This window comes from Cyrtonyx montezumae, unplaced genomic scaffold, assembly GCF_038088225.1.
Source record: "Cyrtonyx montezumae isolate F1298 unplaced genomic scaffold, pur_monq_1.0 scaffold_13, whole genome shotgun sequence".
In the NCBI taxonomy this organism is placed as follows: domain Eukaryota; kingdom Metazoa; phylum Chordata; class Aves; order Galliformes; family Odontophoridae; genus Cyrtonyx; species Cyrtonyx montezumae.
The window spans coordinates 25,313,461-25,327,357 of NW_027071859.1; the positions used below are offsets into that span (position 1 = coordinate 25,313,461).

At 34.9% G+C, this 13,897-nt stretch overlaps 1 protein-coding gene across 1 annotated transcript in view; it reads right to left on the bottom strand.

Annotated features, from left to right (window-relative positions):
- EYS (eyes shut homolog) overlaps positions 1–13,897 on the bottom strand; it is a 718,119-nt gene that overhangs the window by 629,716 nt on the left and 74,506 nt on the right. The window contains exons 7-9 of the mRNA XM_065730862.1: positions 8,386–8,490; positions 7,986–8,125; positions 2,440–2,606 (exon numbers count right to left, since the gene is read on the bottom strand). Of these exons, the coding sequence (XP_065586934.1) occupies positions 2,440–2,606; positions 7,986–8,125; positions 8,386–8,490 (412 nt within the window). The remainder of the gene's footprint in view (positions 1–2,439; positions 2,607–7,985; positions 8,126–8,385; positions 8,491–13,897) is intronic.

Genomic DNA, 13,897 nt, shown 5'->3' on the forward strand with positions numbered 1-13,897 from the left:
TGAGGTCATCACTGCTAGAAGAATGTTCCCCATTTTCCCATTGCAGTTTCGCTGGCCCTAAAAGATGGAAATCAGACAATGCCAAATGGTGGGTGTAGTAGGACAGTCCATCCAAGACTGACAATGTGCTCTACAGCCTTCAATCTGGTATGGAACACTGCATTATCATAGTACAAGAGAAGGACTACCTTCTTCTCTGGCCTGGCTCTGTTTGAACCTCCAGCTTAGCCAGCACTGCAGTGTATCAGTCAGAATTGCTGCCTTGTCTGGGTTCCTGGAAATCCAGAAGGATCACCTTGTTCCTACCTCAAAAGACAGTGCACATCACTTTACCCACTGAGGGCTATGTCTTGAACCTTTTCTTCAATGTCTGATTCACATACTGTCACTCCACTGACTGCTGTTTCGACTCCAACTCCTAGTGATGGTCAAGATATTCTTTTCGTGCATGGATGAAGTTGGCCTATTTGCATGGAATCTGCCAGATTTCTCATATCTACAGCTAAATCATTACAAAACAGTAATTTTTGGAGGAATATATGACTTTAAATACACTCAGATTAAGTTACGAAATCTCAAACAGCACAGACTCAGCTGGAAGTGCAGTAATTCATTTGAATTAATGAGAGGCTCTGTGGAAATCTGACTGTGACCACTTTAGTTCTAAGAGGAGGGTAACAACCAAAGGAGATTTTATCCTGAGATGCTATTCTTATTATGTTGTTCTTATTATCTACTGTTGCTTGCATTTCTATCTCTATCATAGTTTTAATGCCTGAAACCCAGTGCCCTTCCTTCATCCAAAGAAGTACCCCAAAGTGAAGTCAAAATTCTCTTACACTGAATGTATGTATATCTTCATGTCACTACTATCTTAAAAATTTAAAGTTTTTAAAACTGGGAGGAGAAACAGACTCAATAGAAAGTTTGAAGAATTATGGTAACTAAATGCACATTTCCAATCTGTAAAAATGGAACAGAAAACTGTTGCAGAAAGCAAGAGTTTAAAACGGGGAGGAGAGCGTTGTTGCAGGATACTCTCTGCTTTTCTTGTCTTAGCAATTCTATAACAAGCAACCACTGAAAGAATATGATGATATAATTTTATTATAATATTGAAAAATTAATATAGAAATTATGTTTTTTAAACTAGCAGAAAAGTCTCAAATGTTATGCTAATTATAAGTAAAAAATAATATATACAATTTTGAAATAAAAATATACATAATGAGTAAAGGAGATAAAAGTAAGTGATTTTTTGCTTGGTTGTAATAGTTTTAAAAATGGATCTTGGTAGAGCTATTAATAATGCTTACACATCTAATTCACCATATGCTCTGCTGACAGTTTGTTATGTCTTCCTAAGACCACTCTGCATTCAGTACAACTCTTGATATCTGTTTTATCAAAACTGAAATCCACTTCAGAATAGAAAAAAAATTGCATTTCAAAAAGCTTTTCAAAAAGTTGGGTGATTACAGAAGTTGCATTCAGCTTTTTTTTTTTTTCTTTTTAAGCGGGGTGTGTTATGTTTTAATGATGCACTGGGAAATTGAAATGAGAATCAATTCATTCCTGAAAACAAGCAACTCTTGAGAAATATTAATTTTAAGGAAGATCTCTTAAAAAGACTCACTGTCATTCAGAAGTGACAATCTTCTGCCCACAGAGAAGTTATTCTGTTAACAGCACACTTTCTTTGCAAAATATCTTTGTCTTTAGGGTCACATTCTATGATAACAAAACTATGAGCTAACACATTTGGGGTTGGGATCTTTGTGATGTCATTTGTTCCTTAAATAAACAGATTAATCAGTTAGCATCATTTATATTTCAAAGACTGAAAATATAATAATAATTAAAAGCTTTGTGTCAGTGATCTGAGTATGGACTTGTGAATTAAATTAGAAGTTCTTGTTCTACTGCAAATCTTCAGACCTACTCATTTCATGATAAATACAAGTGGATTTTTAATGTAAGCATAAGCACTGTTCTTCTAATAAAAGTTTCTTCACTTTTTGATATGTACTGGAAAATCACAGATTTATCAATCACATACTTTATACTGCAGTTTTATATTCAAATATCTACATGTTACAGATCACAAAGGATAGCACATATTTGACAGTTTTGCCAATACCACAGGGGGAAAAAAAAAGCCATATTAAAAACAAAAAAAAGCAACATTTCAGCCATTTACTTGAAAATTATAATTCAGATTTTATAAGAAAAATTATTCCATGTCACACTCCGGCTCCTAGAAGCGTTTACCATCCAAGAGGATGATTTATTTTTTTGAGATTTTGCATAGCTGATTATTTTCTTTGTCCAGAAATATAAATATTTGTGAGGCTTTCCTTTGTAATATTTCAGACAAAACAAAGCAGTTTATTCTGTTGAATTTGTGCGCTTAATACATTTATAACATCATATTAGTACCTGTATTTATTCAGTTCATCTTCACATGTGGCTCCATTTTGGCAATGGTTTATCTCACAGTCATTAATATTCTCCAGACATGTTTCTCCTGTCCACCCAAGAGCACAAACACAGTGAGATCTCTTGTTGTCTTCATCATAGATACAGCTCCCTCCATTTGCACATACCTGAACATAAGAATTACAAGAATGTATGAAGAGGCTTTTCTCTAGATGTTGTCCGTTGTTGATTTTTGTTTTTTGGTTTGTTTCTCAAAAGAGCTTAACTGAATATCCAGTGGTAATACATGCAGTTATTTAATATTTTATTACTTTATAATTTATTAAAAATTACAAAAGGTATTTTACATTCTGAAACTATAAAATAGTGTATGTTATTAAATCAGTGTATCAATTAATTAATTGGAAACACCCATTTGTGTCTCAATTTAACGATTTCATTCATCCTAATTCACTTTAGAATATAAACATTTTGGGAGAGGTGATAGTAAAATAACCTGCAATTGTTCCTGCATTTAAAACACAGATGTAATTTAATTTAATTTGTGGTTATCTAGACTAAATAATTATAACAGACCGAGTAATTGTCATAATTATTCTTATTCAGAACCTTGAACCTGCTCATTTCAACGTATTTATAGACATTGATAGACCACAGAATTACAGAATATCCTCTTTTGTAAGGGAGACTCCCTCAAGGATCGCTGATTGCAGCTCTTGACTTCACGCAAGAGGAACCAAAAAGTCAAACCTTATGTCTGAGAGTGTTGCCAAAATGCTCCTTGAACTTCTACAGCTCAGGGCCATGCCCACTGCCCTGTGCAGCCCGTTCCATGCCCACCATCTTCTGGTGCAGACCCTGTCCCTAACCCCCAGCTGCCCCTCCCCTGGCACAGCTCCATGCCGTTCCCTCAGACCCTGTCATTGCCACAAAGAGCAGAGCTCAGCGCTGCCCCTCTGCTCCCTGTGAGAGCTGCAGACAACATGAGGCTTTCCCTTCGCTCCTCTGCTCTGGGTTAAGCACTTAGCCTCTCCTCATGTACCTTGCCCACCCTCACCCATTTTCATAGCCCTCCTTTGGACGCATCCATATAATATGTCATAGTTCCGATATCTCTCATTGTTCTCCTTCAGTGTGCGGATACGGAAAAAGTAATAAACTTAGGCTGGAAAAATACATTTCTTTTAGTTTTTGTTTCTTTTTTTTTTTCCTCCTAATACTTACAAAAACAGTATTCACTGTATTCTTCAAACATTACAGAAACTCCGAAGTAGGAATGAACACTATTTTACGTTTGAGGTGTAACTTCATTTCCTTGAAAAATTCACAGGAGTAAAAATGGATAGCTACACTTTCATTTTAAAGCAATTAAGACCTCTCTTTCTAATCAATTGGTTTCTAAAGAAAACGATGTCTAGAAGATGAGATAATGCATTAGTACTTCAGTTTGATTGAGACTGAATCTCTTTAAAATGCCATTAAGATTTGTAATAATAACAGTTCTTGCCAGAAATCCTGTAAAATTCATTTGTCTTTGATTAAGTTTTAAATTGACCTGAAAATTGAGAGATTTTTGCTGTGCTCTCAGTACTGAATTTTAGACATAACTTGGAATTCTTTTTCAATTGGACAATCACTTGAAGAGGAGCACAGCTCAACATAAATGCAAAGAGATGTCCTATGCATACAGTCTTAGAAGTATTCTCTTTTTTGATTTTGATGTCTCTTCTTACATTTTTATTTAAGCACTTCTGCTTAAATAAAAATGCCGAGGCTTACTATTTTATCAAAGTTCAAAACAAACACCAAACAAACTTACACTCAAGAAAAAGTAACAGTTTTCATCACCTAGCATTCTTCTTAACGACCTGTTCCTCTCATTGATGTTTGCATTTATTTGGTCAAGGATAACATTTATCTTTATTTTAGGATAACAATATTTAACAATTAACAATTTAACAATATTTAATTTCAGCAACTGTGGAATAAATACATTCAAATTCCACTGATTTAATATTAAGATGTTTCTATTTAAATGTAGATTGAGTGAGCTATAAGATTTCCTCCATGAATAAAAACAAAAACAAAACACATGATCATATAAATTACGGGCTAAAAACTTACAAGGTAACTGGGAACTCAGTTAAATGGATCCATTGCAGTACTGAGGCTTTCAGGATGGTAATGAGTAGAACAAAATTGCAAAAGTGTTAGTGCAAATGTTAGTACTAACATTGTTTTTAAATCCTAAATATTTTTTCATTCAGTGTACATTTAGATTTCTTGAACACCTTCAAGGATGATGACTCAGCCACCTCCCTGAGCAACCCATTCCAGTACCTGACCACTATTTAAGAGAAGAAATTTTTCCAAATGTCCAACTTGAATTTCCCCTGGGAAAACGTGAAGCCATTCCCTCTAGTCCTATAAAGTAATTTCAACACAAACACTTCAACACATGCATTCAAGCAACTGATGAAATGCTTGTGTTGAAATCACTTTAACATTATGGCATCAATCATTCCTCTTGCAAGATAGGATGGTTTTCTTACCTATGCAGATGTTTTGGTATTTTTCAAAATCTGTGTATCATGGTTTATCTGCTGAGACTTGTATATCTGCCTGGAGCTTTTCAAAGTTTTCCACTGCCTCTTTTTGACATAGACTAGTTTGTGAGGGAGGAACTCCAAACAATAAATACCAGGAATGTCCTGTGAACACCATGCTGACCTCTGCCGAAGGAATAAATATCTTTGATGTATGACAGCTATTAGCCTGTAGTGAGCAACAAGCTAAATTCATATGGAAAATAAAAAAAGCACACAATTCACTAGCTGGTTGTCATTCTAAAACCTGAGATAGGGCTACCAGCTTTGACAATATTTTTGATAAAAAATGCCTTTTAAGTTTATCCCTATTGTATGTTTTCCAAGGACGAATTTAATCAGACAACTCACCAAGCATGTTTCTTTACTGAGTTGTCATAAGTTTTGATAAAAAAGAAAAAATTAAACTGATGTAATACTAAAGGGAACTGTCTCTTTCTTTTAGAGATATATATGATTTTAATTAAACATTAGCCATTAGCCTCTTCCTGTAGCTACACTGTAAGACTTAGTAAAGCTTGTTCTCTTGCCTACATTTAGGACTAGCGTGCTGCAATAGAGTTAGTTGTTATTTCCATTGTTCTTAACAATTCTCTATGAATTCCTGTTAATAAAAATGGTGGGGGTTGTAACATATATCCTACATTCTAATGAGACAGGGATATTTTCTTTTTTTCTTTTTATGTCATACTGAGTAGATTTATTTCAATGAAAAGTAACCTAAACACTAAAATATTTTGCCAGTGGAAAATGTTAGTATCATTATATGAAAAAAAAGATAAAAGAACCCCAGTGATTTATATTTACCTTTTGTACTGTAAGATAACATGAGAAATATTAACATTCTTTTTGATCTATTGTAGTGACTGTATAAACTGAGTCAAAACAGTTCAGTATATCTAAGGTACAAATGGAAATGGAAAAGAACTGAAAAAAGACATTATTTTCAAACAGGAGAGCAATATTATATATAAATATATTAGGTAATAACTTATTTTCTTCACCTATAGAGTATGTAACATAATAATATTATATATGTGTTATATATATACATAATATGAAGAAAACAAGTAAACAAACAGACATAATTTCTTCCTTTTATTTCTCTTCCCCATTGGAAAATTTCTTAATTTTTGTCATTATGCCTAAACAAAGTGTCTTGTAGAATGAGAACACAAACAGATAAGTACTTGTATACATATAGTCCACGTAGTGTATGTAATGTTTGTATGGATAAATTAAATATCTGAGGGCTTTAAAGCGAGTATTACAATAAAATGTTTCAGTAGCTCTCATCAGCATCTTTGGCACACCATCCTAACCGGCCATAATAATTATTATATCATTATAATGTTATGTTATGTACAATAAATTTGCACTCAGTATGACAATTTAAATCATAAAATTGTTAAAATTTACCAGATGCTGAGCAATTTAAATACAAACCTTTGAGCCAGTGAGTATTTCAGTAATACATTTCTTAGTCATTGGTGAGCATGTACTCATAGACTTCAAGGTGACATAAATGTTGATTGCTTCTTCATAAATGCATTGCGTGCTCCATATAGTATAGTGTTATGGTGAATGTATTTCAATAAAAGAATTGATTAAGCTCTTGAAACAGTGGTTATCATGTTTGAACAGCTGTTTAGAAGGGGTATATGTCATTCTCTATATAGCTTGTAAAATAACTATCATAATGAAAAGAAGCTACAATATTTCACTTTATCACATACCAAAATCTCTGTAACTCAAGGGCCTGGGTTGGAAGGGACCTCTAGAGATCATTTAGTCCAATCCCCTGGCCAAAGCAGCTCCCTAGCCCAGGTTGCACAGGTAGGTGTCCAGGTGGGTCTGGAACATCTCCAGAGAAGGAGACTCCACCACCTCTCTGTGCAGCTGTGCCACTGCTCCGTCACTGCACTGTGTAGAATTTCCCACACACATTTGTGTGGAACTTCCATTGCATCACTTTGTGGCCATTTCCCCTCATCCTATCACCACACACTGCTGAGAGGAGTTCAGCCTCATTCCTTTGCCTCCCACTCCTTAGATATTTATAGTCCCTCCCCACCTTTCCTGTAGACCCCCTTCTGCTACAGGGAGGCCACTATAAGTTTCACCTGTAGCCTTCTCTTCTCCAGTCTGAAGAGACTCACCTCTTTCAGCCTGTCCCTATTGTGGAGGAGCTTCAGCCCTCTAATCATCTCTGTGGCCCTGCTCTGGACCCTCTCCATCAGCTCAGTGTCTTTGTGTTGAGGCCCCCAGAACTGGACGCAGTACTCCAAATGGGGTCTCACAACAGCAGAGTAGAAGGCCAGAAATACCTCCCTCATCCTGATAGTAATGCTTCTCTTGATGCAGCCCAGGATTCTTTTGGCTTTCTGTGCAAGTGCACATTGCTGGCTCATATTGATTCTTTCATCAACTGACAGTTATCTCTCAACCTTTCCTTGCAGAACAATTAAACTTGTGTATTTGTTTTTTTTGTCGTTGTTCATCTGATTATGGTATTTAATACTGTCAATAGAAATGCAGTTTTTGTCATTCTTCTTTCTGTGCATTGATTCATCATCAGACTTCTCTCTAATAAGTTTTAAGGGAATCAGGACATTTTAAGTAATTTTTGCCTTAAGTTCTTAGAAGTTTCACTATATAGCATCAAGTAAGGAACAGGAGACATCAGTAAATAAACCTACAATGAGTAAGGCAGGCAGAACTCAGACAACACACAGTTTGTCTGGTGGTGGTTAAGACTAGTCGAGTCAAGCACTTTTGGTTTCACGTGTTACATGGGTAAGAAGGTTAACGTAAGAATATAATGAGAATGAGTATTTGTATTGTGTTTAGATGAGCCGCGGGTAATGTCAACTCAATGCAATTAGAACAACCTGTTTGATTTCCCCAAAACACTGGAGGGAATATATCACTTTATCCTACCTCTGTGTTTCCAATACATGGTGATAAACATGTGTAATTAAATCCATGAGATTTATTCATGCACATTGCTCCTGGGGCACAGCTTATATTGTAGAATAGGCAGATGTCAATATCCAGTTCACATCTTTCACCTTCAAAACCTACACCACAAAGAGAATGTTTAATCACAGTTCATTCACAATATTGACATTGTGTCTGTTCATGGTGTTAGCAGTTAATACCACTCTACTAAAGTAATTTCACAGTTTCATTTCCCGAACAAAGGAAAAAAGTGAGTTTTTTCATAAAATATCATTTGCATACATTGAGATATATCATTACTTTTAAATTTTTTTTTTTAATATTTCTATTTTTAAAACTTAAGTATTTGTTCTGTTCAAAAAAAATTGCATTGACTCACCCATGGGGCAAATGCACTTGTAATGGTCTTCATAGTTAACGCATGTTCCTCCATTTTCACATGAGTTGGAATTGCAGTTATCAATTTGCACCTTGCAGAATTCTCCTGGAGTTGAGAAAAAGATCTTAACTAGGTTAAAAATAATTTAATGTACTTAACAAACAAATAAACACAAATGCAACAAAGTAACCAAACCACATTAATAACATTGGTAAAAAATCGATTCTTTTAAATAATCTTTCTGCAGTATTGCTTAGAAATTTAAAACCTTGCACAAGGTTCAAGACAGCTTAAAAATTTATAAAAAATAATATGCATGCTGTAAAAATTAAAACATATAGACAATAGGAAGTTAGATCCTTCATAAGTTTGTTATTATAATGCAATAAGTAATATTATATAGACAACAATAGATAACTTGATCTTATATTAACAAAATTCCAATTTACTCACTTTGAACTGATACTAAAGGTAACTAAACACATCTGATAGTATTGTGATTAATAGTTTCAAAAAATAAAAATAATTAAAAAGAGCCAGGATAAGGGTTATAAGATATGATTTTATGTGATACAATTAGCAAAATGAAAGGCTAAAATAGTTAATATCTTAATTACTAAATGAACAGACTGCATCTAGGAAGTTTTGTCATCCCTACAAAATGTTATTTTTTCCTGTTAATTTTCTTAAGGTAAGGAAGGTAACATTGGGAAAGTAAAGCTGGAAGTAAACATCAGCTCCATTCAATAAAGACTTTGAATCCATTTTTTGTATTTATTCATGAAGAATAAATTGAATTGTCCAAAAAGCTCTTGTGAATAAACAACAGAACAGATCAAACTAGGTTAACTAATTATTTTTGTATAAAACTGAAATTCTTATAAAGAGTGAATCCTTTAAGCAAACTTTGTAACATTTCACTGCCACAACGAGGTCATGAAAACCTAGTAACTCCAAACTGCTATAAAATTTATTAGAATATGAATACTGCTGAGAAATGCATAATTTATAGTATTAAGATCTGATTAAGTGTTAAATGGATGTCAGGAGAGATCTCCACAGTAATCCACTTAGATTTTAATGCCTAATTATCACTTCATAGTGAGTGAGGATTGAATAATTGAGAACTGCAATGCTCGTATAACTCAAACAAGATTTTTGTGTGCAATTAGGAATGTTATTCTTCTATCAGAAATAAGTTCAGCAGGTGCAAGAAACAAAGAGGGATGTAAATAATGTTGTTAAGGATTTTATTGCTGTTTATTTTTAAAATATCCTTGTTCAGAAAGGCAGAAAGGAACTGCCTTTAACAAGGTTTAACAAGAGCAAGTGTAGAGTCTTGCACCTAGGGAGGAATAAGTGCATGCACTGATACAGGCTGAGGGATGACCTGCTGGAGAGGAGCTCTGAGGAAAGGAACCTCAGTGTTCTGGTGGGTGACAGGTTGGCCATGAGCCAGTGGTGTGCCCTGGTGGCCAAGAAGGACAGTGGGATCCTGGGGTGCATTGTGGTTGTCAGGTTGAGGGAGGTAATCCTCCCCTTCTACTCTGCCCTAGTGGGGCCTCACCTGGAGTATTGTGTCCATTTATGGGCGCCCCCATACAAAAATGACAGGGATCTCATTGAAGGAGTCCAGTGGAGCACCTGCCTTATGAGGAAAGGCTGAGAGACCTGGGTCTGTTCAGCCTTGAGAAAAGAAGACTCAGAGGGAGTCTGATCCACTTTTGTAAATATCTAAGGTGTAGGATGCAAAAGGAGGAGGCTGGACTCTTCTCAACAGTGTGTGGCAATAGGACAAGGGGAAAAGGTCACAAACTCATGCATAGGAAGTTATACACCAATGTGTATGGTGAGGGTGACACAGCACTGGCACAGGCTGCCCAGAGAGGTGGTGGAGTCTACTTCTCTGGAGAAGTTCAAGACCCGCCTGGACACCTACCTGTGCAATCTGGTCTAGAGAGCCTGCTTTGGCAGGGGGGTTGGACTTGATGATCTCTAGAGGTTCCTTCCAACACGTACAGTTCTGTGATTCTGTGATTTTTTACCGAAGTGTATGTGCTCTTATAAGTAAAAGCTAATATCTCAAATAAATAAATAGAATAGGACAAGATACTTTAAGATATCTTAAAAGTAGTAGCAAAGGAGCAAACATGAAAAACAATTTTGAAAATATTTAGAAAAATGGAACTGAAAGCTATTAGTTGTAGCCATGATTTTACACAGATTAATGTTTTATACAGAAGACATTAGTGTTGCACAAACTACTTGTTCACATTTATAACAAGGGAGAATGAAAATCTCTGATGCTTTATAACAATACTTCCTTTGGAAATAGCAAATGATGATGATGATGAAATTATGGATTTTTATTGATTGGAAGAGACTCCTTGGTAATATGTTTGTCCTTCATATGTTTGAATATGTCTCTTGGCCTGTAACCTTGCTCAGGTCTGAGATGAGGGCCTGTATATCCCCTTTTAAGTGATGTCCAGTGACAGAAAAAGAGGAAATAGGCACAAACTGTAACACTGGGTGTTCAAGAAGCACTTCATTACTGTCAGGATGTGTGAGTGCTAGTGCTAATTGCCTACAGAAGCTATGGAGTCTTCCTTCTTAGAAAACTCAAAAGCCATTCAGACACAATCCTGGGCAACTTGCTATAGGTGGTCCTGCTGGAGTAGAAGGGTCATACAAAATGACAGGATGACCTCCAGAGGTCCCTTCCAAAATTCTTTGACTCTGTGATTCTTGAAGATAGGTTTGGCATTTGAATTTTTCCAGTCAACAGGGACTTCACCAGACTACCTTTAAAAATTGTGAATTTCACATTAAAATGAATTTAATTCACTTTAAAAAATTGAAGTTTGTCAGTGTCTCACAATGTTCCTCAGTATCCTTGGATTTGTCTCTTCTGGTTCCATGGATCTGTATATATCTAACAGGCTTCTGTTCTCCCTAATAGTATCTTCCTCTACTGTGGGTATTAACTGTGTCTGTTACAGGGATCAAGATACCAGAAGGCACCTGAGAAAAAAACTGAAAACAGAGGTGTAAGAAGCAATTTACTTTTGACTGGATGTCCTTGCTCCACTAAGCAGAGTCCAGATTTTCCCTGAATTTTCTTTTGCTACCAAGGTGCTTAGTGAAAACCTTTTCTAATGAAATGCTGTATAAAAATGTAGGCCTAGTACAATATAGAAACCTTGAGAGGTGAATGTATCTTGGAGTGGAGTCCCACAAGCATAGAATGAAGGCAGATGGGGCTCAGGCTTGGCACTAGAGAAACCCCAGCTGAATGCCACTCACTAGTGGCTAGATAAAGAAATATAGACAGCTGTGAAAACCTGGTCTTAGGAGTATCATATTCAGCTTTACTTTCAGCCTTGCTGCTAATGCTATACTGAAAGTTTAATTTAACCCTAAACAAAACAAGCCCAGTGACATAAGCAACTCATCCAGTTGTACCTACTTTATATATTTGGTAATACCTGAAAAATAAGAAAGCAAATGTTTTGGTGACAGTTTAAGGTAGAAAACAGAGCTTGACTTATTCCAGTTCCCTATCTTCTACTCCCTTCCCCTCAACAGCTTTAAATGAAATGTCTTTAAAAAGACAACAGTACTTAAGATTTGCCTGCTGAAATGTTGGCCTTTATATCCATGCATTTATAGACCACAAAAACCTGTCAGAAATTGACGTCTCGTCCTAAACATTACATCCAAATCAGATCAGAACATTGGAGTCTTTAAAATGTTCATTTGTTTTCCACAAGATCTGCAGATAACAGAGTGACAAAGCTTGATATCTACATTGTAGGCACTTAAAATTAGGCGTGATTTATTCCACTTCAAGCATTTTTGTATTTAATTATTTTGACAGACATTAAACTTACTTACAGTAACCTTTATTGGACCCACTAGAAGTTCACTGGTTCTAAGTATTTCCTCATTCTCATGGGAATTGTGTTGAACTGTGTAGTAAATGTATTTTTAGATCAGTCTAGACATAGTAATTAATCTTTGTGCTTTTCCAAATAAAGTAGATTCGGTGAATGAGAAAAAAAAAAAGCAGAAATAAAGAACTGACCTAACAATTCACATGTGCAGATGGCAAAAGCATCTGCCTTGTCTGTAAGTGACAGAGTTGAACTAACAAATTTAAATTAGTTGAATTTATTAGAATTCAAAATCTGTATTATAACCTCCATGAAAAATCCGTCTTTAATAGTTACCACAAATATGAAAATCAAGAAGTATTTAGGACCAAGGCACATAATTTTATTCTGATATAGAAATATTGTTGTCTAGACTCCCTATATTGCTAAGCATCAAAAAGAGGAGCAAATAATTCTACTTGTTCAAGGAGAAATTTTGAATATAGGTGAAATCAGTTGTTTTATGTGCCGAGAATTTTACAAATAGATAATCTCCACTGACTATAAAAAGAGTCTAAACAGTATGTTGAGACTATAATTTTAAAATTGCTAAAGATATATAATATTTAATTAGTTATATTGATTCTCTACTTCTATCCTAATATTTAATTACAAAATATTTGAATAGTTGACTAAGGTAAGTCATAGGCACTCAGCATAGGATGCATACTACTAAATGTTGACCTCTACCTGTGAGCTGCCAGATGATATAATGTCTATATATATACTTCTCAGAACATAGGAATCATTTCAGAAAACATTACAAAAGGTAATGAATAATACTGCTTTCTTAAGTGGCAATTCTGAAAAGATTTCAGATGCCCATATTTTTTATACACTCATATTATAGAAGTAATCTGTGAATACTGTTTCTATTATAGTATGTGGTCTTAAATATAATTCCTTTCTTACTTTATTTCCAAAATACCCTCCATCTCCATTTTTAAATATCACAAAGACATGGAAAGTATAGTACCATCTACTGAATCATCAATCTTTATTTCATAGTTGTTTTTTGAGAGCTTTTATCTAACAGCTTACTGAATGTTTCTTAGATTAAAGGCTTTGACCACCTCAAACAAATCTTAAATACTTTATGCAAAGAAAACCTCCTTCCATTTTTGTAATTATTTTTAATAATTTATTTGGGAATAAAACAAATTGAGGAAAATAAAGGGCAAAAGGTCTGGGCAGAGAGCAATAAAGAACACTTAGTCTGTGGTAAGAGTAGAAAGTGATAATATTTTGAAAGAAAGAAATAACAAGGATGAAATAACATCCAGTCTTTATAGAGATTAAATCCCAGATTGGGAATGCGGGTCAGGGGAGGAGAAGCTTTCTCTTGAATTTTATCTTTTCTCTAAGCATCTAGCATCAAAATGATGTATACTTCAGGGTTTTTAGAAGCTCAGTAGGGGTCTCCCTAGTTGAGTAATAGCTTATGAAGTGTTTTTTACAGAGAGAATGCAGCAAAGATTTTCAGTCTCAGGTTACAAAACATTTCATAAAGGAATAGCTCTATCTCCTGAAATTAATTCTTAACAAAGAATAAGTGCTAGATTGTGAAATCTGTAGGG